Source organism: Tachypleus tridentatus, chromosome 8 (genome assembly GCF_004210375.1).
Source record: "Tachypleus tridentatus isolate NWPU-2018 chromosome 8, ASM421037v1, whole genome shotgun sequence".
In the NCBI taxonomy this organism is placed as follows: domain Eukaryota; kingdom Metazoa; phylum Arthropoda; class Merostomata; order Xiphosura; family Limulidae; genus Tachypleus; species Tachypleus tridentatus.
In genome coordinates, this window is record NC_134832.1 from 29,013,350 (window position 1) to 29,037,793 (window position 24,444).

The following is a 24,444-nucleotide window of genomic DNA, read 5'->3' on the forward strand; positions in this document are numbered from 1 at the left end:
TAGAGCAAAAATTTATTGAAAGCTATGATCATAAAAAAAATGTCACAATATACGACCCACCAGCCAAAACCATCCAGCCCTCAGTCCCCAAATAAAATATCACATCCACTTGGCCTGTGGTGATCCTAAAAAAAACAATAAGTTTGTAACTTAATGTGGCTCTCCATCTGCTCACAGACATGGCCTCTGGCCCCTGTGCAGAAAGAGGTTGCCAACTCCTACTATAGGAGATGAGCTAGTTTAAGACTGACAGCAATGAATATTCAACCCCATACGTCTAATGATCTTAAAGAATTATTATTTAGTGTTTTGCCAAATGACTTAATTTATTTCATATATCTAGATATTTCTTGCTTTTATGACTTGATGCTTATGGTATCTCTACTGAATAATATTAGTTGAATAAATTATTTTAAACATTGTTGGAAGAACCAAAAATTCCACAGCTTATACTACTATTTTAGACTGTTAATAAAGTTCATGGCTACTTTTCTAAACCAACTAACCAGTTCAACAGAACTCAGTTTCTAAGATACAGTTATCTGAATTCTTTACATCCACTCCATTACACTTCTCTTACTTTCTTACACAAAATTTATATACACGAGAGTAAAAACAAACAATTCTTAAACTTGCTGAAAATTCATTTTGTTTATTAAAATAATAGTTTCCAGAAAAAAAAACAAAAAACAAATTTACAATACTAGAAAAGAACAATAAGATATTTACAAGTATGAACTAAATATAGAAATTTTAGAGAAACTCATATGTTGTAAATACAATTGACAGTTTGCAAAATGTTTGTCAAACTGCAATTAGTTTTATATAGTTTTACAATTGAATAATTAGTTTTACCGTGATGTAGTAAATAAAAAATGGCAGTATTAAAACACAAATCTTTAAATACACAACTAACAATTTTACAGGATTTTTACAAGAGATGAATTTTCTGCATAACACATTTAGAAATTTCCTTAAAAAGGAACAAAGTAAGATGTTGAGTCTGCAGATGTCTGGAATAAGTAATTAATATAATTGTTAATTAGTCTTTTTGATTTTTGTTGAGGGAACATCAATACTAATTGAATCGTTTCCTAAAACAAGTCAAAATCTTTTGGTTCCATATTGTGAGAGGATTTGTTGAAAGATGGTGGTCACAAAGAATAAAAAACTGTTAAGATAACTTGAATCTCTTGGTATAAAAGCTTGTTCAGCATCTACATAATCAGTTGTTTTTACAATCACAGGAAGAAATGTTTAGTTTTGTATTTTTACGTTTTTCTGTGTTGGTTCTCTTTCTTCTTCTGTGTGCACTTCTTTATGAAGCTTAAGATGAGCTAAATTCTCTATCAAGGCTCTTACCTGCAAGAATTTCATAAATGTTTTGTTTCATAGAATAAGTAGAAATTTCAGATTGCTTAATATAGGCCTGGTCTTTATAACTGGATTTCTACTCCCATGAATGATGAGTTTCAAACACCTTTCAGGTAGATCTTTGTCTGACAAAAACTTGTTGCTACTGTTTTCATTCACCCAACACTGAATTTTTCTGTTGTGCTGTGGGCATTCCAAACTAAAATTATGAGAATGTCTCTCACTATTATATTCAATCTCACAGAATCAGCTAATGCCCAATTTAATTAATCAGTTGACTCATCATGGTTAAACTTAAAGTACAAGGAATTGCAGAACATACTTTGTTGTGGTTTATGGTCAACAATCATTTGTTTGAATTGGGTCACTACTCTTCATAAATTAAACCTTCACCATGTGTTATTGGTAAGACAATATATAAAAAAAAATCGTTCTTTGCTTGGTGGAGAGTGGCAGAACTCCTGAAGGCTTTTCTTTAATAACTTGTAAGCTTATCTGACCTGCTAATTCCCTTAAACAGATGGCCAATTTCATTTAACCATTCACTTCATTCAGTCTTCTTCTTGACCTTCTTAACCTGGAAGCAAAAATACTCTGAGGTAACAGGATATTCCCGATTTCTTCTGAATTTTGTGAAGAACCAAAAGTACAATTTATATGTATCTTTGTAAATGGAAAACAACTAGATAAACTGTTTTTCCATACTAGATTATCTTCTGTATAGTGAGCATTTCTTCCTATATATAAGGAAACTTTTGTTTGTTTGTTTTAAAATCACCTGATCATCTTTGTGTTCATAACCATTTTTGGCAGTGGAAAGGTTGACATCTAGAGTTTATTCTAAGCTTCAACTTTTTTGAATTTGTTTAATTACTTTTCCCAAGAAGTGAAACAGTTTGACACCTTTTTAGAAGCCATTTCTCATAGCTGGTTCCTCCTGTTTTTTCAATTTATTTTGTTTTAGTAATTGCTGTCTGTTGAACACTTTGCTCTTCTAAAGGTTTATATTCTATATTACAGAAGCCTAAGTTAGAAAAAAACAATGTAAAACACTGTGATTTCTTCAAAGTCTTGTTTTAAAAACATTTTTGTGATAAGGAATTTTGAAGATTAGGCCTTTCTATATCATCCACGTTCTTGTCACCTTCGTTTGGAAATCCACTGTTAAAGTGCTTGTAATTTCTTGTTCTGGAGTGTGTCACTTGCTAGCAACTTGTTGACAAATTAATTCTTTCATAAAGACAATCATTTTATTCCTTATATTTTCAGGGTCTTAATCAAAAGCTTTTAAATCTTAAGATTTTGTGGATTTATTTTAAGAAGCAACTGCTGAAAATTTTGTATTTTTAAAGTCTACATAATATAAAACTATGTCATGGAATTCTCTTCTTTCCCTTGATCTTAAACATGGTGTGACAGAAATAATGCTTTTGGTTAAAAATGTTTGTACTGGCTATGAAAATGTTTAACTTTGAGATGCTAAGGCTTCTCTTGATTCATCTCTTGATCAACATTTGCACATACTTCTGACTACAAACCACCACAACCTGTTTATACTACTTTTCTGTGTTTCAGTGGATAAGTCAGGAGTCTGTAGGAAAGGTTCCTGAGAATTGTCTAATATGGTAGCTTTCAGTTGATTTTTTTTTTGTTCTTCCAAGGAAACAAACTATCCTTACAAGAAAAACAATTAGTGTTTTCTAGATAGTAGATCTTTCAGTAAAATTAGGTGATTTGTAGCAACCATTTTTGTGGATGCTATTAGAAGATGGCAGTCTGATTACCAATTCTTTGTCTACAACACTTGTCAAACATGATGAGGTCTCAGGTTTTTTTCTAGTTTTAATATCTGGTAGTAATATCTCTCTCAAACATTGTTGATTCAATACTGACATTGCTGATGTTTCTTAGAGCATTCACTTTGATTCCATTATAGAATTTATTCATGCTAACTTTGGATCTTGAAAGTTTGGAGCATAGTTGTATCTACTGTACACAATGCAGTTTATTCTTTTTATCTAACAGAATATTTAGAAATTCCTTCTTCATATTCAAGATCATTACATTTAAGTTTAGGTTTCTGTTTGAAATTCTGAATTGCATATAATTTATTTTCATTGTTTCTTTGAATCACACCACTGCTTCCTTTGTTCTTAAATGGTTTATAGTCATGTTTCTTTTCTGACAGATGTTTATTTCTTTTCTTTTCTAAACACAATGGTAAGAAGCTCAAACACTGTTCTTGCTTGCAACCAGAAAAATATTGACTTGAATAACATAAGTGGTTTCCACTCAACTTTGCACTCAGTTTCTCTCTCATCTTGTTCACTGGAGAAATCCCTTTAAAACTGTAAGGAATAGGTTGATCTATAGAAACAGTGTAGTTTTCAAACTCAGTTTCACAGTTGTTATATTTCTTTATATATTTGTGTTTATGGCATCTTTTAAACTTGTCAGACTGGAACTTGGTACAGACAGAATGAATTTCTTGGTTTCTTGATATATTTTGGTGGTTTAAGTCTTTCTGAAGAGATAGTACAATTTTGGGTTTTTTAAATTTATAACCTTGAGAAGGCAAGAGTTGTGCGTCGTACTGGGTGAGGCCCTTCTTTCGAAGTTCTTTCATTGTAGAGTTCTGCAATATATTAACAATTGGTTCTGTAAGCAAAGAAAAGAAATGTTTAGAAACCTATAAATGTAAAAACTACATAAGAGTAAACAGAAAGAAATGTTCAAATAACTTAAAAGGTGTCATATACAAAACCCAATACTGATGTGAAACATTCCATCATTGTTATATACTGACAATTATTTAAATGCTGTTATAAAAATGTTAAAGATAATTATATTACTGAAAAGGGCATATTTTACAAAACATTAACATAAACAAAACACAGTAAGGTATTAAGAAAAAATAAGGTTAAATGTTTTAAATATAAAGTAATAAACTAATTCACACAAACACAATGATATATATTTCTTTCTTTAAAATATGCAATTCTACCTCAGTTATCAATATTTGAATGACAAGTCCAGCTGCCTGCTAAATTATATATATAACAAACTGAAACATTAAAAATGTTTGCATGCAACTTTTTGTGTAAAAATCTTATTGATAAATTATAAAATTGTTGCTCTTAGTAAAAACCTGAACAGCAGCAAAAAACAACATAGTTTTAAGATGAGTAATAAAATTAAACTTGTGTAACTACAGAGTTAATACATAACTGGTTTTCAACATTAAGTTTACTGTAGTATTTATCTAAAATGCTTGTAACAATCCTGAATTAAACACATCTTTAATTACTTTTTGTTTTACTAAAAAAACAAGAAATTGATTAAATATTCTTTCTCCAGTTTCTTCAAGTTAAACACAGTCTTCACAACTCTAGAACTAAAATTTAATTAAAAGATACAAACTAATTACTGAACTGCTTAATATTGTCTTCAGTAAATAAATGCAAATAAGAACTAAACTGTAAGACAGACAAGTTCAACAAATCCATCCTTTATTTATTGTTCCAGTAACCAAGCTTTTCAGGATATTAACTTGAATATTTATATACGTTTGCCTGATATTGGAATCTTAACTGATGTGTTTAACTATTTCCATTATTAATGTGACTTACCTAAACTTGTACTATTTGTAATATTTTCAGCACATTTTGACTGGTTTCATTAACTTGATCCACCTGAATATGTACTATTTGTAGTCTTCTCTACACAATTTGATTATTTCCATTAACCCTTAGTTTACCCTCTTGCTACAAGCAGATTAAAAGACACACGCCACAAACCTTTAAGGAATTATATTCAAAATTTAATTATACTACTTTATTATCATGGACTACAAAAAAAACATGGCATAAAAATGTAATTAATAAATGAAATTTTAATATAAAAGTTTTCATTATCATTATTATTAACACATACATATTTTTATATACAAGTAAATATTTAAAAAAATCCCAATCTCACCCTAGTATGAGAAGTTTGACATTTGCTTTCTAGGTATTCCTTCTTCTCTAATTTATTTACTACTCCTGTGAGAAATACAGAACTTATAGTACAGTTGATTGGTTGGTTTTGATCCAATGACAGATCTAATTCAACCAGTTGCACCTAGATACAAAGGTCAAAAGAAAAAATTGCAACTGCCTCTTATGAAAGAACATAGCCTACTGAGGAATAAAAGGCACAATGCCAGGTAGAATATTTTAGTAAGGACCAAAGCTTGGTATTGTACTGTAAAGAAAGTTGCAAACAGTAAAGATGAAGAGGTAGTTATTGGATTCAGTATACAAACTCTGGACTGGATAAGAGTGGAAAGCCCCTGTGCATGCCAAACCCCAGTTGCTGAATGGGATCCAACACCTTCAAGGTAGAGGCCCTGGCAAAACCACAGACCAAAAATTCAATCCATACAGCTTAAAACTTATGAGAACACAACAGATTTTTAGCATAGAATATCAATCTCCTCCCAGAGAGGTGAAAGAGAGAACACAGATGTTAACTGCCCTTCTACTCTTGACCTGTAGCTGCTTCGTGTGAAATGAAAGTAAACTTACAGTCAAAGATGAGCCTCATGACCACAGGGAGAAGAACATCATTAAGTTGGAGCTCAGAATCAGTATATAAATCTTGTTGGTGGCAAAAGTGAATGCAAACAGTTTTGGAGAAGAAAAGGTAAAACTGTTTGCTGTGAACAATTTCAACAAACAAGTTAAGGGCAGTTTAAAATTATCATTCAGTAAATCTTGTGTTTAACAACCAACATGCAATATGGAAGTCAGTGACATAAGAGTCCATTTGCAACTGTAAAAGAAAACTGTTGAGTAATAGCATTGATTTTCGCACTGAAAAGCATGGCACTCAAGACAACCCTGAGAGATATCAAATTCCTGTGTAAAAGAAAGGAACAAACCTACATGAACTTGGAATCATCTATTTTGTAGAAGGTTATGAACAAAAATTGGGAAATGAACGGAGGTCCTGTAAAATGATGTACTTCCAAATAGTAACAAGTCTTTTAAAGATCAACTACGATAAAAAAAGGTTTTCTATTGAGGAAGGCTTTCCTGATAGAGGTTAAGTCAAATCAAATGGCTCACAATGGAGCACTGTTGATAGCATCCACACTGGGTGAGCAAGAGGAGGTTGTTCGAGTCAAAACTAGCATCAACCATCTTCTAAGACTTTACAATGACAGCTGGTCAATAATTAAAAGGAATCTTGAGATCTTCCCAGACATAGAAAAAGGTAGGGCAGTATGTTCTCCTACCATATCAGGTTAAAAAAAGAAAAGAGATGACACAGTATCTCAGCACTTCCCAAGAGTATCAGCAACACTCCGTACATCAGCAACTTCCTGACCATCAGAAAGCAAGATAGAAAGATGGGAAGTATACCTACCATTGACCTATTGGTTCTTGTCTATGTAACTTTAGAACTGGTGGTAAAAAGATATACTAGTTGTGAATTAAAAACAAGATTCCTTTTGGTTTTGATTTCAGACCTGCTGAGAATGGGTACAAGCCTGCTGGAAAACAATGTAGTTGGAAAGAGTGAGATACTTTTGATACTGTTTCTGAGCCTTCTGTGCCTGTTGGTAGGTGGGAGATCACCATGAACAAGGATATCATGGGAAAACATGTTGAAATTTTGGGAATAGAATGAACAGCTGTTTGAATGATACAGACAGTTACTGATTCCAAGCAGTCATTAGTAGATGGAAAACAGAAGGATCAGGTTCTAAGAGAAAGAGAGAGAGAGAGAATTGAAAGAGAGCCATTCTCCTGGTCCAACTTACACCATGGCAGAAGGTCGGGTGACATCAACCCTGGCCAATTTCCCTCAAAATGATGGGAAAATTATCACTGTCCCCATTGGTCACCTTCAAAAAAAAGTGAAAGGGAATAGCAGGTAATCATAGCAGTAAAAGACTGACTAGGTGCATAAACATATGTAAAATAACCATTACTGAGAAGAAGCTGCAATCTCAAAGCATATACTCTATGGAACAACCTCTCTCATCACCACCATTAAAGTTAAAGACGAAAACTGAATGTGTAAAGTTAAAGATGAAAATTCGATGTGGTAACTGATTTATAAGAGCATCAAGGTGTGACTGATCATAAATTTCTCCTGGAGACAGATAATGAGAGCACACAAGGAGATTCAGATGGCTACAACCTCTAAGGGTATACTGAGTGGCACAGACAAAATGGTTACATGCTGGTCAACCAACAATGTTGCCCACCAAGAGCTCATCCATCACACAACCTGTTATTTAGATCTAAAGAAAACTACCAGAAGGTAACAGTACCAACAGGTTTTATGAATGCTTCCTCTAAGAAGACATATGGGATGATAGGATACGATCAAGGCCTTAAAGTCGTTCAACTTAGCAACCAAGGTCTTAATGTCATGTAAATTAGAATGAAAACCTCAACAGTTCCATTATATCAAAGTGGCCAATTTTACTTATCTGGAGGAAAATCCTTGTGCTTGCAATCATGCCATTTTCCTTCAGTGGAATATCTCTTGACCTCCATAGACCTGTCCTGGGTCGACTGGGACTACTTCTTTCAGTCGAAACAGGTTCCAGTGATTGAGAGCATGAACAAGTAGTTATTCTGCATCTCAGGGCTGAAGATGTCCAGAGCTGTCACTAGAAACTGGACACCAAGAAGATGGACCCAAACAGACACTGGACGTAACAATGGAGACAAAGACAAAAGTAAATGTTGACTTATCTACTCTTTTAATCATAGATGGCAAAAAACTCTATACATGATGTGAGAAAGACTTTGTTGGAGGCACAGAAAGACCTGTGTGCACTTCTACTGTAGCAGTGGTACACAATGCAGTAGCATATGTTCAATATGAAGTGGGGAAAAACAACTTAAGTCTTTGGATAAGAAACACTGTTTACAGTATGCAAACATTTTCTCTTTCTCCTGCACTCACTTAAGGCAAGATCTAAAAATAAAAGGGATGGAAGCCATCACAACTGATGCAATGGTCCAGTTGACACTCACAGGCATCATGGTTTTTGCTGCCACATCAAGCACATGTCAAAGAACCATGAAAAGATGCCTTTGAATGATCAAACTGTTGACACTGGAAAAAAAGGAGGATGGGAATACATGGCCGTACCTTACACTTGAGAACACTGGTTGGCAGCATAATTTTGTCCTTGCGAGTGGAGATGCATCACACAGTAAAAACTCCTTTGCTGTATAAGCCAGCAAGGATCTTACTCAGGAATGTTCTTCAAATCCTCCTCTAATTATAAGTCCTCAAGAGGAGTTCAAAGTAGCATGGTAGTGAAGCATCTCAGTAGGTATGTCCCCAAGAGCTTTTGACTTCAGAAGTTTACTATGGTGTGGCAGCACAGATGTTTCAACCAAGACATCCCCAGAACATAACTTCCCAAGTGATTTGAGAGAGCTAGAAATGCTTCTAATACATTTGGATAATAAAGGGAAACATTTTTCAATAGGATTTCTTAGTCAAGAAATGTAAAATTAGAAAGCAAAGTACACAAACCAACTTGGATGGTGACTGTAGAACAGTCTTCTGTAAGTGATCACTTACAAATTGTTCTTTTTTCTGTTTTAGTTTTATTTGGAGGTGGGGGATTCATAAGAAAAAATTCAGTGCTCCCTGACCCCACCCACAAATGCCAGGGCTTAGAGCATTATACCCATACACCAGCACCAAACACAATGTCCACAACACTAACTGAGAATGTTTAATACTGATATTCAGTTGACCCTAGCCTAATAGGATGAGCAGACTGACCCTGGGGGGTAGCCCCCCAACACCAACACATCTACAAATATTCAAAGCCAAAGTGATATGCTGCAGTGTCCCAGACACTGCTAAACCACCATGATCTACTCTCCTTCCCTTCATAGAATACCATGCATGGCAAACACATGGATATTCAGACCACATAACAGGTAAACAGAAAAACAGAAAAACCTTTGCTGGGAGGTCTGAGGACCAGACATACAGGAATCTACCTCAATGGGGAATTTAAAGTAAATTACTCATTATAATATTGTTATTAGTCAGGCAATCATTGTTTTTATAGCCTTCAACTTTATATGATTATAGAGCCATAAAATAGAAAATTAGACCCCTCTGCCTAACCCTCATAACACCTTTTTCACAAAGTTGCCAATATTTCTCTCCGAAGTTTAATACTACATTATTTTTAACCAATGGAAAGCCAAAGTTGTAATCTATCATATGATGTATTACATTATGTTATTTTCTGTACAGAGAATTAACTGTCTATTTTGCTTCCACTTTGAACTTTATTCCTATTGGAAACACACTCATGAGTTCAGGTGGAGTTTTAACAGCCTTTATTGCACAGTTAGAAAGCCAGAAAAACATGGTAGTTTTAGGATACCGTATTATTTTTATGTACTATTATTCTGCTTTTTTTAAGTGCACTATTTAACTACATAAACAATTATTTAGTGTAGTAGTACTATTAGGATATACAGGTGGGGTTAGTATCAGTCTACAGCAAAAAAGGGAAGGCCCTAATAAGTACTATATTTGTTTTTCAAGTGCATTCTTTAATATTAAAGTAAATAAATATAAAAATTAGAAACTTGTTAGAGAAGACCGGATTACACAAAATAAAGAAAAATAATAGCAATAAAATTTTTTCACAAGGTACATTTGTGTGTAGCTCATTTATTTGATAGAATAATGTGTGTAGAAAATTATTTGTTAGACAGGATTCAAAGACCAATACAGAAATAAACTAAGTAAAAACAGATGTATACTGTTACTAGTTTAAGTTATTTAGGATGAAAAAGTGTTGCTTCATGTCACAATCTGAAATCATTCTAGAAAGAAAAAGAGGGGTCATTTAGATTTTTTTCCTTAATAACTCTTACAAGGTTAGTCAAATTGGCTGCCCTTTTACAGAGATAAGGTAGATTAAATAACAAAATCCACACCTTTACTGAAAGACAAACATCTGCAATTTGTTCAGGAAGTTTTAGAGAATATGCAAACAACATATGAATTTTCTAATAAAGTATTTTTAATCTTAAGATGAAAATCACTGACTTTATAGTCAGATAAATATTGGGCAAAATACTTCATTAAAAATTCTTTTTTTTTTTAAATAAAATACTTGTAATACTTACTTAAAGCTTGTGAAATTCCATGAAGGTACATGAAAGTCATAGTGTGGAAATTCTAAAGGTCAGTTTGAAGTCAAGATATAGGTTGAATTGACTAAGCCCATTGTGAGGGAGTTAAAGTTGCACTATTTGTAGTCTACTCTTCATATTTTGTTTATTTCCATTAATATGACTTACCTAAAGATGCACTGTTTATAGTGTTTTCTCTACTCGTTGCTTGTCGCTTCATTCTGTTCAAACGATTGTCTGTTTGTCTGAAGCTGTAAAGAGACTTGGTTTCTCCATCTTCTATTTGAACTTGGTAGGCAGAGAATGCACCAGTACCCTTTCTGCTTAAAAAAATATCAAACTAACTTTAAAACCTGCAATGTAAATGATGACCAACTGAAACTTCTAGGATTTTCTTCACATGCACTTATATTTATCATAGATATTAAAACATTGGATTCTATAATTTTCACCAAGTCATTGATCAATCCAACCTTAAAAAATAATTTATAATATTATTATAATTTCTGTTTCAATTAAGATTTAAAGAAAGTTGTCTTACTATATTTCAAAATTGAAAGAATGAAAGAAAAAGTCCCCACCTTTCACATGTTTCACATTCACAATAACTGTTGTAATCACCAAAATAATCCACTCCATAGAAACAAGTGATTTCCTCTCCCACATCAATTTCTCTTAATACTTTAACACATGCAGTATCTCGACCTGTTGATACAAACTGGAAAAGTCAGGGAAACTTAGACATTCCTCTTCATATATTTGTATTAGTTCTGAACTTAACAATAAATTACAACTAAGTTTTACTTGATGATGACTCAACTAAGTAACCTACCAACAACTTAATTTATATGCAATTTATGCAAATAAATTATAAAAATAAACTATTAAATTGCACAAGAATAAAAAGTACAAAGTAGAAATTGCATTCCTTCAAGACTAATTTATGCAAGTTCAAACAAAAACAGAGCTATAGGCTTAAGTAATATATACCTTTATTATAATAAAATGGGTGATGGTATTTCATTGAGTGAATGTAGTTGCTGAAACAATATCATATAATTGGTATTAATGTTATCAAAGACCTGAATTTGACTGATTACAATTATTTACCACAGTTTTTTAGTCAAAACTGAGTATGATTCCATTCACACCACATTAATGTTTTATCTTCAGTATCTTTATTCTATTTCTTTACTAATACCTTTATTAATAAAAAAACATCAGTAGAACCTGATATGAGAGAATATTCTGCAAAGTGTATATTTTCAAACAGCTATTAAAAAGTTTTAACTCAAACAGTATTATGTTACCCATTTCCACATTGACTTTCTCATTCACCTTCAAAATTAAAACTACTAATGTTACAAATAATTTCAAGCAACAAAAGTTTCTTGCCAACAATCACTTGGATCACTTCAGTAACTGAATATATTATGCTAAAACGTTCAGATAACAACAAAGTTTTAGAAATAAAAAGAGAATATTTTAAAGAACTACATAAAGTTCTAAAATGGCATAAGATATGTTTACAAAAGTTGTATCATTTACAGCAGGAGTTTGCAACCTCTTTCTACACAGGGGCCAGAAGCTATGTCTGTAAGCAGATGGAGGGCCACATTAAGTTACAAACTTCAATTCATTGTTAAGACCACCATGGGCCAGATGGATGCAATATTTTATTTGGAGACTGAGGGCCATAGGTTGCTGACCCCTGATTTACAGGTTGGAATAATAAAAGTGCTGCAAGACAAAGTATAATAACAATTACCAAATTAAACTCAGCACATTATATTAATTTTTATGACTATTCACAAAACTTGTTTATACACAGTTGTATTCTTCTTGTTCTAAAGTGTAAATAACTAATGTTTTTGTAAAGTACTTCAGATACGTTAAAACATTTGTTACAAATGTTCCAAGACATTTTTTGATGCATGTCACTTTTTAACATTGCTCAAAACAATTTACTTTTGTTGTACAGAATAGTAAGTAAAGTTTTCACATGACAACAGAACTACAAAGTGACTAAGAGCTGCTTTAACAAAATTCATAATTCATTACTCCAGTTGTCATTTTTAAAGAAAACCCATGATATTTCAAATAAAGAATAATTGACAAATGTACATATACATGACATCATACAATGCTTAATTTCCTGTTTTTGACTTGACATAATTGGCAAAGAAAATTAAATCTCACAACATACAAAAATACACAGGCCCTACATAGCTTTTGTAAACACTGATCTTTTGATTTTTGTTAATGTTTTTATTACTATCAGCTAAAATACAAATCAATAAAACCGTACACAGGCATAGAGAATGAAGTTACCTTACAGTTTGGTCTGCAGTCATGGTTAATAAAAGCAGCAGGTCCTAGCCACAACTGAGCACAATTTTTACGACATGAGTACATAACACTGAAGTCATTCTTGCCAGGCTGAAGCAATTGAGACTCTTCTTTCTCTGTCAGTTCTGCAATACAACCAACTAGGTAGGTGATCTTGTCATTTTTCTCCCTGAAATAAATTTATTCTTTGAATGAAGTTTGAATATCTTTACACATTGTTACCTATCCTAATGTGTTGGAAAGGTTTAAGACAACAAACACTACTACAACAAGTTAATACATTACTATTTAGTAGTATGTGATAGTCTGAATCATGTTTACTCTTTTTTTTTTCTCTAGTGTAGCTACAGCTGTCACTGATTACTTTGTATGTATGCTTATTTCATGATGCTAATGTCAGTCAAATCTACTGATGTTTTACTTCAGCAGTTTAGATAGAGAAGATGTATATCAAGCTTAACTTAATAAAGTGTAATGAACTGATGAGAATGCTAGCAAAAAAGTATTTCTTGAAATGAACAATAAAAAATATCCAGATTTTACATTAAGTATTTTTAACTGATAGCTAAATAAGAACTTTCAAGCTTATTGCAACACAATCAATCAGCACAAGTTTCACTTCTAAACTGCTAAAATTATAATGAATCTATTAAGTGTTTCAAAAACTAGTTAACTCTTAATAAAACAAATCTTGAATAACTTCATAAATTAAATTATCTTCAATTTTTGTAAGTACTAATGCCTACAAAGATTAGATATTTGTTCTATGATTCTAATTCTGCTTATGTGCCTCACTGGAAAGAAAAATGAAAAATACATATACCACTCTACTCAGCACATTTATAGCCTGGGTAGATGGGTTTATATCTTCCCATCTAGAATCAGTCAACTTGTTTGACCTAGTAACCATGAAGTAATCATACCTACATTACACCATTGTTAACCATACATGTACATAAGTAATCAGTTTTTATATTGCAACTTTCAATGTTTTGTGTATTTTGAAGACATCTTGCAAGCTTTCAGTAAACAATACTCTTTTGCACACAGAAAATTCATATTTTTTTAAATTAAGTACTTTTATTAAATACCTTCTGTGAATATATGGAATCAGACTTTTGAATTCTAAAATGCACCACATCCAAAACCTCTTTGAGTATTGATAGTCTTGCAAAGTTAGGATGAGAACTATATCATTCTTCACCTCAAGTCCTATAGTCCAGAGGAACCTTATCAGAAGATTCCAGAAACTCAGAACATTGCCTAATGCCAGGGACCCAAGACTGTGTCATCTGGAATCCAAAAAAAGTCCATTACCTGCACTCAACTCCTGCAACTGCAACTGAACAAGTTGGAAATGTTCCAGGTCATCAACAATTACATAACAAAGGAAAACCCAGAACAGAAGGATCATATGAAGATTTGTGACCCACTGTACAGAAGAGCCATTGAGAGGGGAAGATGGACCTTTGTGAGAATAAAGCAGAATAAGCATATAATGATGCAAGTATCATGAGGAATTTACACTCAAATGAGCTTGAAACACATCATCTCCATAGTGAGCATACAAAGTTACAGAACTAAAGGAATCAACATGGCATACAGTGTGGAAATGATACAAGGATGTCTGCAAATGGTTATAGCTATACAAGTGAAATCCATTGAGAATACAGACAGAACACTTGATCAGGCACCACCTACTTAAGAGTGGAATCCAAATTAAAGCTGAAACAGGAGCTCCTGGAAGAAAAGTAAGCATTATTATAGACTTACTTTGTGGCATAGTCACACAGAAGACTGGAGAACAGCCACAAGTGGCAGGCAATCCTCCTGAGGAAGCTGAAAGAACAATGTGATGTAGACAATGGGAGATGAATGGGGGTGGAATCATCCTTATGTCCAAATGGTGAACCTCCATCAAAGGCTGACAAAAACAAGAGGCAAGGAAGAAGGTAAAATAATTGATTTGATGAGAGGAAATGCAAAAAGACAGATATTACATTGAGGAGACAGAAGAATGAGCCAAGTGGACCAAACACTGAACCCGAATGATCAGGGTGATTAGGGAAAACCGTAGAAACAGGAAAGTTGTCAAGAGATGAACAGGTGGGAACAAGAAACCCCAAAAGAAAGCCATTTGAGAAATGTAACAAAATGGGTATGGACAGGATAGCAAAGTCTATTTGTACTGTGACAAGGATGGAGATGAAGGATAGAAGAGAACAGATGGGAGAAAAGGAGAACTAACATTTTTGAGCCACAAGAGGTTTGGGGAAGGAAGGAATCATCCAGATAAAGGATAAGATGGGTGGGATGATATCTTGGGTAAAAACATCTGATCTATTGCATCCATGGGCCAACAGGAGAAAGAAATATGTTTCAAGTATAGGTGAAATACGATACATGGTGAGAATGGGGGTAAAGTAAGGACATGAAGGATCACATTGATGTTCCAGTCTGAGAGTGATGAATGCCTTGGTGGCTGCCAAAGTCAGAAGGATCAAATCAACAAGGAAACAACAGGAGAAGCAAAGATCCTGCAAAAGTGGGAAAGTGGAAGGTATGAAACTGTCACCCAAAAAACTAAAATCAAGGAGGCTGAGGAACCTCTCTGAAAGAGCTATGTGAGAAACTTGAAGATACAGGCAACTGTTGGGCAAAACACCTGGACTCCAAGTCAAGGCACAGGAGTGAAAAACAATCCACTTGCACTGATATACTGCCATAGAACATAGGCAAATGGAATGAGGTAGATATGAAAGAAACCAAGTTAGTAAAGGTAGTAATTTAATGGGCTAAGGCCATACAGAACTCTAAAGACTTCAGAATGGAGTCAAACACAAAATATCATAGAAAGGATGCCATACAAAGGTCCCACAGATACTGAGGCTGAGTCAGTGCCAGAACTGCATCATGGCTCAAAGGGTCCTAAAAATGGATAAACCACGTCTGAAGCCCAAGAGTCAAAGATGATAGATGAGTCAATGTAGAATTAAGAATGGAAAAAAAAATCTGCAAAAAACCTCAGAGTTCCTGTCATAACCCTCAGACAAAAGGTGAAGGAAGGAAAGGTATCAGAGATAAAGTGAGACAAAGGCAAGAAAATTGGGCTAGTGTAAAATTAACAGACTAATCCAGATTTTCCCTGATGATAAGACAAGATAGACTGATCCAAACTCCTTGGGAAAAGAGGCACACTAACATTCTCTCCCAACTGAGCAGCAAAACAGTCTATATCAATCCAGTTATTTGAGAATATGAGAAATTTGGAAAAGACTGAAGGACAAGTAGAATCCACAGGTAATGAATAGGAAAACTGGAGAAGAAACAAATGTTCATGATCATTGTCAACTTGGCCAGGCTCAAAAGCTCAGGTGGATGTGGGGCAGAAAGAGATAGAGGTTGTGGTATATAGTGTCAAGTATCCCAATGAATTAATGACAAAAACATTCCTTCATTAGTTGCCAGTGCCCATGGCCAAAAAACGTCATCAGTTGCAGTGACAGTAACTTCTGAATTCACAATCAAAGAACTAACATGGAAAAATCAAATAAGTCCACAACCAGTAAAATTTTTATGTTATGAAAAACAAATCACTAAAAAGAAAATCACTTTGAATGGACCTTTGTGTAAGCAATAAAAGAACTTATGAATGCTACTGCTATGAAACAAGAAGCAACAGTTTAGTAGCAGCATGTAGAGAGAGTTGCATGTGTCACATGATACTAGTGCTGTCTTATTGATGGAGAGGTGACACAATGTCATGAGAGATGTGTTGGAGTGTTGGAGCTTTGGATTCCAACAGAGGGAGGGTTGAAGGCTTGTGCCACGCATTCAAAAAATGTTGAAAGATAGAGGGCAGCACAAATGAGAAGAGCTAATCTTGTGAGACAACTGAAGCAACCATAACGGAAAAACACTCCATTCCCTCAGGTATACAGCCAAAGAAGAAGGTCGATTGGAAGAGGAAAGACAATCTGCCACCAGATTGAAAGTGCTGGAATATGATGCCATTAAATAAATGTGATGGGAGTTAGCCCAGTAGATAACAATCAACATGCCAAACACAGGAATTTCAACTGGGTGCTGCCCTGCTGATTGATATAAGCCATTACTGTATAATTGTTGGTATGGATTAAAACAGGCAACAGCTGTTTATCGAAAGAATATGATCCAATGCTTGGCAGACAGCCAGGAGTTCCAGGACTCTGAGGTGAAAAGAACATTCTTCCACAGGTCAATAACCTAAAACCTATGGGTGATCAACCTGTACACCCTACCCTGAATGGATGTATCTGGGAACAAATGTAACTGGCTGAGGAGGAGGAAACAGGACACTGCCTAATATAGGCTGTCTAATCACCAATGGAGATCATCCATTAAAGATTAGGAAAGAAGAATATCAGCACCCAAGAGATGTCATGAGAGATTCCACTGGTTATGTAGGGCTCACTGAAGCAAACACATATGAGCTCTGTCAAGGGTTATAATAAGTGTCAAAGAAGATTACTGCCTCAAAAGAGATAGAACTTTGCAAGTAGTAAGCAAAGGAGCAGATATGGCCTGTTCCATAGATTGGAACCAAAGAAGAGAAGGGTTGACCCAATTGATCTAGATGTTGAAGAAACATCCAGTTGTACAAAGTATTGAATTGGATAAGAAGAAGCTAGTTGTCCATGTATATGTAGAAGCACAGCTCAAGGGTATGAATAGGTCAAGCAAAGAAGCAAATCATTCAACAAAAATACACAGTTTAAAAGCCAGACCAAAGGGTCAGGTACTAAAAATGTATACCAGCCCATAATGCAAGTAAAACTGGCACAACCCATGTGGAGCACCTGTTGGGTGAGGGAATTAAGTACTGCTTCAGACACTGGCATGACCAGGAATCCAGAAGAGAAGGAAGATGAAAGAGAGGGGGGGAAAAGAGTAAGATGAAACCTTTTACTAAAACACCACAAACCCAAACATCTGAGAGAAAAGGGCTACTCTAATGAACAAAATTCCATAAATAAACTACCACCAGTCCTAAATTAACCAGGCAGTCAGCAGAAACGTTGCCTGCATACCATGCATGACCATAAAAATCAGCAAATTGAGGTCCAGTGAGAAAGTGGGACAGGCAGGGCTGTGAAGGGTAATTAAGAAAACTGAACACAACTCTCAGAGGTTTATGGGAAGACACACTGAAATCTGAGGATGGGAGATAAAAACTGTGACCTTGCACCTGTGAAAAGGCTAAAAAAATACAGGAAGAAGAAGGGCATGAAAAGGAGATAACATGCATGCCATATACTGATCCATCTCTGTGTAAACAAAGAACAAGAAATTCCTCAATGAGTTGCCCACACCTATGGTTGAAAGTGCAGTAACAGACAAATGATATGCACCCAGAGTTGTAACAGCAACTTCAAAATTCAGGTTAGATACTGAACCAGTGAAAAATGCATGGCAAACATAGGTAAATCAAAAGCTCTGAAAGAAATGTGAAATTAAATTAAATGAAGCTCAACTAAGTTAGTTTTCATATCTGTAAAGATATGGATGGGGTATCCTGACCCTGATCCTTTGTACCTTCCTTTCCCCTGAATCTGTGCATGAAAATGTAAAATTAAAGAATACTGTTATGTAATAAATTAGAAACTTAGATTGTAAAGAAAAACACAAAATTTAGATTATTATTTCATACTTACGTAGCCAGTAAGTTTACAGTGGGTATTTTGCAACAATAGCACATGGCCTTAATAGCAATAGCAACACTATGTGACAAAATTTTTACTTTTTCTTGTTCCTGGGCAAAAAGTGTTATTTTCCAATTGCTTATGCCTAAAGTAAATGGAAAAGATCTATTTTTCTCTTAAAATTTTGCTTTTGTGACAAAGGCAAAGTTTGAAGGAAATAATGGCCATTTTCTGTACTTTTACAACATAAGTAATTAAGAAATAACACATACTATCCAGAAACAAAATTTGTGTTACATAGTGTAACTGAACCTGAGACCTTCACAGCATGAAATACATTATAGTGGGTATAGTTTTATGGTTACAAAGTCAGCCAACATAACCAAGCCTGTATATGGAAAAATTAATTGATTATGTTGCCCAGCATCATCTATATGCAGTTTGATTGTTTTTTGTTTTTTCCTTTAGAGTAAAAGCCACAATAGACCATCTGTTGTGTTCACTATAAGGAAGCAAATCTAAATTTCAGTACCACAAAGTACATAAACTTAATGCTGACCTAGCAGGTTGGCATGTAGTTTGGAATAATTGGGTAGAAAAAGATAGGATAGCCTGTATGTCCAACATGACACTTAGCTAACCCATGGAATGCCCAGCTTTTCACCTAAACTATGACAAGTTGTCATTTTAGATTTTATGAGTTAACCCTAGAGGAGTAACAATATAAAAAAAAACAGATTATGGATTTTTTTCATGCTTCAAATTTACTTCCTTGATGAAGAAAAAACAATAAAATGTCATGAAAGTAGTAAGTTGTTTTACCTGGGATAGCAATTAATTATAAAAATACCAATTTATCACATATTGAAAATCAGTTTAAATTTAGTTTCTCTTATTTCAGCTAAGAATCATTAAATAAGGTTATATAATTCAACTGGAAACTAATTAAATGATGCAAGTTTATCACCAAGTTGCTTTACTTTGCTACGAGGGCTGTTCAAAAAATACGTAGACTGATGTCATAAAACAAATGTACTTTATTTAGAAGTTACAGGTCTGGGACCCCTTCAAAGTACTCTCCTCCCCAACACACACACTTATCCCAACGGTGTTTCCACTTGTTGAAACAGTCCTGGTACGCTTCTTTAGTAATGTCCTCCAGCTCCTTCGTCGCATTTGGCTTAATCTCGGGAATCGTCTCAAATCTTCTTCCTTTCAAGGGTCTTTTGAGTTTGGGGAACAAGAAAAAATCGCAAGGAGCAAGGTCAGGTGAGTAGGGGGGGTGGAGAAGAACAGTGATCAAGTGTTTGGCTAAAAACACACGAGTTCTGAGGCACAAATTTCGCAGCAACACGGTGCATCTTCAATTTTTCGGTCAAAATCTCGTAACAAGATCTAACTGATATCCCACACTCTTCAGCAAGCTCCCTGACAGTCAGACGTCGATTTGCCCGCACCAGGGTGTTGATTTTGTCGACGTGTGGGTCGTCAGTTGACGTGGAAGGACGTCCAGGACGCTCATCATCTTCAATGGACTGTCGACCATTCTTAAAACGTTCATGCCACTTGAAACATGCCGTACGCTTCATAGCAATATCACCATAAGTCGTGTTAAAGCATAGCAAAAGTTTCAGTCACAAATTTTCCAAGTTTAACACAAAATTTCACAGCAAGTCGTTGCTCCTTCAGATCATTCATTCTGAAATCCGCCAAACGAAAAAATCACACTTCACTTAAAACCGCATAGCTAATACACAAATGAAGATATCTGCAATCGGGAAATGGCGTTGTAATCAGCTGATCTGTGCAAACCTAGCGACACCAAGCGGATTCCCTGGAACCAACTGGAGCCGCGCAATTCAAACAGCCCGCGTATTTTTTGAACAAACCTCATATTTATATCATATTATCTACTGATTTAATTAAAACATTTCTATTTTTGATCAAACTTTTTCTTTGAATGGATTAAGTATTTCTGTGTGCTACATTAACCCATGATACTTATGTTATAATCACTATTGTTTTAATCGACCTTAAAACAAATGTAACACACACATGGAAGTAATTTACAGATTAGGATATTGCTAACAATACACACAATATCAAGTAGGCTACATAGCTATAGAAGGTATGGCACCTTTAAGAATGATAACAGAGCAGCAACACTAAATCACACTCTTGTTATGGGCTGAGGTAAGTAAAATGTGCTCTGGCAACATCAAATGATGTTTTGTATCATTCATTGTTGATGTGATATACTTTGAATAATATATATTTATTTAGAACTAAAAGTAGATAACAACCTCAGCTAAGTAGGTGCAGATAAAATTCATGCCTCTAGAAGATTAGAATACATCATAAAGTATGTGAAGGATAAAAGTAAGAATTTTCTGCTCTTCATTTCTATGTACTCATGTTATGAATGCTTAGTTCAGTGTTCATTACTGCACTAGGGCTTTTGTACTAATTAGAGTTACTTCCCAAAGTGGCAAGTAACAGAAAAATACATGTTATTTTGAAAAACAACTGAAAACATTTTACACATTTGACTACCAAACTTCCCTTTCACACCATTAAGATCAGGAATACTTCTACCAATGTTTCTTTATTACTAAACAAAGACTGAGAACTAAGATATTTGAAAAAAATTAATGTGGCTCCAATTTTAAAAATTGGCAAAGATAGTGTAAGAAATTTTGTACATTTGTAACAGTGACACATATCTGTTCAGGTGAGACAAAACATTTGTCATTTTAATAATGGAGAAAGAGTAATAAGTATGCATATTTATGTAAAAATAAGCAAACAGAGTAAATAAAGAATACAATATTACAGTACTATTGTTTCTTTTCCATTTTTATTTTAACTACAGAAGCAATTGTTTGATTTTTAAAAAGATCTTATTAGTTTAAAAAGTGACAGGTTGCACAGCAAATTATAAAATTCGCTATAAGAAATAAATATACCCTTTTATTAAATACAGTTACAAAAGAAAAATACTACCATGGTTTAAAAATTATTTTCAAGTATTGCAACAGTAAAATATATCTATACATAATTCTAATTAGAAACATTCCAGAACAAGTTTTATATATATATTAATAAACAAGGTAAATGATATCATTCAAACATACATGCTAAAATTGTTTAATATTTCACTAACCATTTCACTGTTGCACAAATTTTAGCCCCAACACTTCCATCCATTGAGTACCGTTTGCAGGGCTTCATTTCAAAACCAGCTTCTTTGTCAAACATTCTCAGGTAGCGAAAGGCCTATAAAAATATATCTATAGTATAATGGCTTGTTTCACAATGAATGTGTATACATAAACTATATTCACACTAATATTAATTAGCCCCTTTTAAAATAAATTCTTCCATATTAGCAATGGCAAAAGCATTTGTGGATGAAAGCTTTTATAAAAGCAACAAAATCTAGGTTTGAAAACAAACCTATTTCACCATTGTTTAAAACACAAAAGATACATATTGTAATGTTCTGCTTTTTCAAAAAATCTCACATGTATTCTATTTCTAGATTTAATATCTGTTACAGAACCAAGGCCTAGAGAATTAACTATATTCTATTTCTAGATTTAATATCTGTTACAGAACCAAGGCCTAGAGAATTAACTATATTCTATTTCTAGATTTAATAACTGTTACAGAACCAAGGTCTAGAGAATTAACTACAAACCACTTAACTATTGACCTATATTACATAACCTTGGAACAAAATATCATATTACCAACTGGTTCATCACGTATGACTTTACAACTTGCCAAAACAATTTATTCTACAACAAGAAAGCACTGTGAAACACATCTACAACTGTCAAATTTTATACAAAATATCAAAGTGAATCAAAAAGTAGAAGCAAAAATATAATGTAAACATTCAGTAATACTTTTAATAAATAATTCCATGTGTATTGTAAAAGAGGATTAAAAACAGACACTCACATGATCATGAAAGGCTTGTTTCTGATGCTGAGATTTATCATAAAAAAAATTTGTCATCCAGTCCCCAAGTAGAAGTTGTTTGTAAGCCTTTTCATAATCTTGATGTTGCAAGAAATATTCCACAATCTGGCTTGTCTTTTGTCCAACTTTTGGATATTGAAATCTAGTGATTAGATATAAAACAGTAGAGAAAATTTAAATTTCTAACTATATTACTTGTTATTAAACTGAATAACTTAACAGCAATATGAACAATTTATTACCTATATCAGTATTATCAATATAAAGTTCATGAAAAATCACTTTACTGCTAAAATATACAAGGTCTTGATTTATAGCTAAAATAGACTGAATTGGCTTAAGTGTTCAGCATGGTTAGAGTATTTTAGTGAAATCAGTATTTTTTTTTACTTGATATCACAACTGAAAAACTTCAGTGTACCTTGGTTCCACTTACTTATAATATTAGCATACCATGACAGTATTTCTCATCTTCAAAATGTCAATCTAATAAGTAACTGCATTTGATTCAAAGTGAGCCAAGAAATGTGTAAGTTTGCTTTACTGTCTTACAAGCATGAGAAAATTAATACTTTTCTGATGTGTAGTTAACTAATGAGCATAAACAAAGCAAATTCCTACAGATCAATATTTCTAAAGAGTTGAAGTTAACATTAATTTTTCAGACACTTAAAACAACTATCACATTTCATGCTCAAATAAACATCACATGGATTGTCATGACTTGCTAAAAGAAAAGTTACATTATAATGCTTGAGAGACAATAATGAGAAGGAAGCAGCAGTACAGATCAGAAAAAGTTGTCACACAACTTTATTTTTAGAAAAGTTCATTAAAAAGAGTAGTGAAAAGCACTAGTACCTACATACCTTACCAAGCTTTACTATTTACTGTCTTTACAAGTTTTTTGTTCTGTGTGCATTTTATTTACAAGTTTTGCATAAAGCTACATAAGGGCTATCTGCACTTATCATCTCTAATTTAACAGTGTAACACTAAACCCTGACTAGAAGGAAAGCAGCTAGTCATCACCACCTGCTGTCATCTCTTGGGCTATGCTTTTATTAACGAATAGTAGTATTGACAGCCCACATTATAAAACTCATACAATTGAAAGGGTGAGCATGTTTGGTGTGATGGGGATTTGATCCCACAACCTTCAGATTGGGGGTCAAGCACCCTACTCACCTAGCCATTCTAAGCTACTGTGTGTGTTATTAAGGAGATTGGATGGATCTTTGGAATAAAATGGAAGTGACAGTTTTTGCACAGGGTATAAATTAGTTACACAAATCTTTAATTACACAAGCATTAGAAAGCAGTGAAGATTTGAGTAGTGATACAAGTAGTACTTAATACCAAGAAGAAAGAAAAAAAATGTTGAATAACTTGTTGGACACGAATGGATAGTGAACACTGTTGGAAGTTGAGCCAAAAAAGGTAGGCATGAAATGTTAATTTTAAAACAAACTGAAGATGTAATCTTGAGAGGGCATTATATTTACAAATGGATTTTAGAATACAGTTATATGTTTCAACTCTACTTAAAGTGTGATATTAACACTTTTGCTCCCACTTCACCTACAGAAAAGCAACCTGGTTTAACAGTAGTATACCAGGTCACTCATATACGAGTAATGCTAAATATGTTGTTAAATCCATGTCACACAAATGTGAATCAAAGTACTTTAAATTTGTAGAAGGCTGTTTGAGTCCAGTTTGTGAAGCTTATTCTTAAGTTTTTGTTATGGTTTTAAAATATTGAGACAGAAAAGCACTTGTATACATTTACATACACCTCAATATAAAATGTGATTATATGTTTATTACAAAAAACATTCGATTTGTGAATCCTTTCCAAATGTTAT

At 33.7% G+C, this 24,444-nt stretch overlaps 1 protein-coding gene across 6 annotated transcripts in view; it reads right to left on the reverse strand.

Moving 5' to 3' along the window:
- LOC143222059 (histone-lysine N-methyltransferase KMT5B-like) overlaps window positions 1-24,444 on the reverse strand; it is a 45,484-nt gene continuing 21,040 nt past the window's right edge. For 4 of the 6 annotated variants that reach the window (XM_076447912.1, XM_076447910.1, XM_076447909.1 and 1 more), the window contains 6 exons: window positions 22,556-22,718; window positions 21,753-21,865; window positions 12,891-13,077; window positions 11,141-11,277; window positions 10,728-10,879; window positions 1-4,032 (listed from right to left, as the gene is read on the reverse strand). In XM_076447912.1, coding sequence (XP_076304027.1) covers window positions 3,389-4,032; window positions 10,728-10,879; window positions 11,141-11,277; window positions 12,891-13,077; window positions 21,753-21,865; window positions 22,556-22,718 — 1,396 coding nt within the window. In that variant the 3' untranslated portion in view covers window positions 1-3,388. The remainder of the gene's footprint in view (window positions 4,033-10,727; window positions 10,880-11,140; window positions 11,278-12,890; window positions 13,078-21,752; window positions 21,866-22,555; window positions 22,719-24,444) is intronic. The other 2 variants (XM_076447913.1, XM_076447914.1) reach the window with 1 other exon arrangement.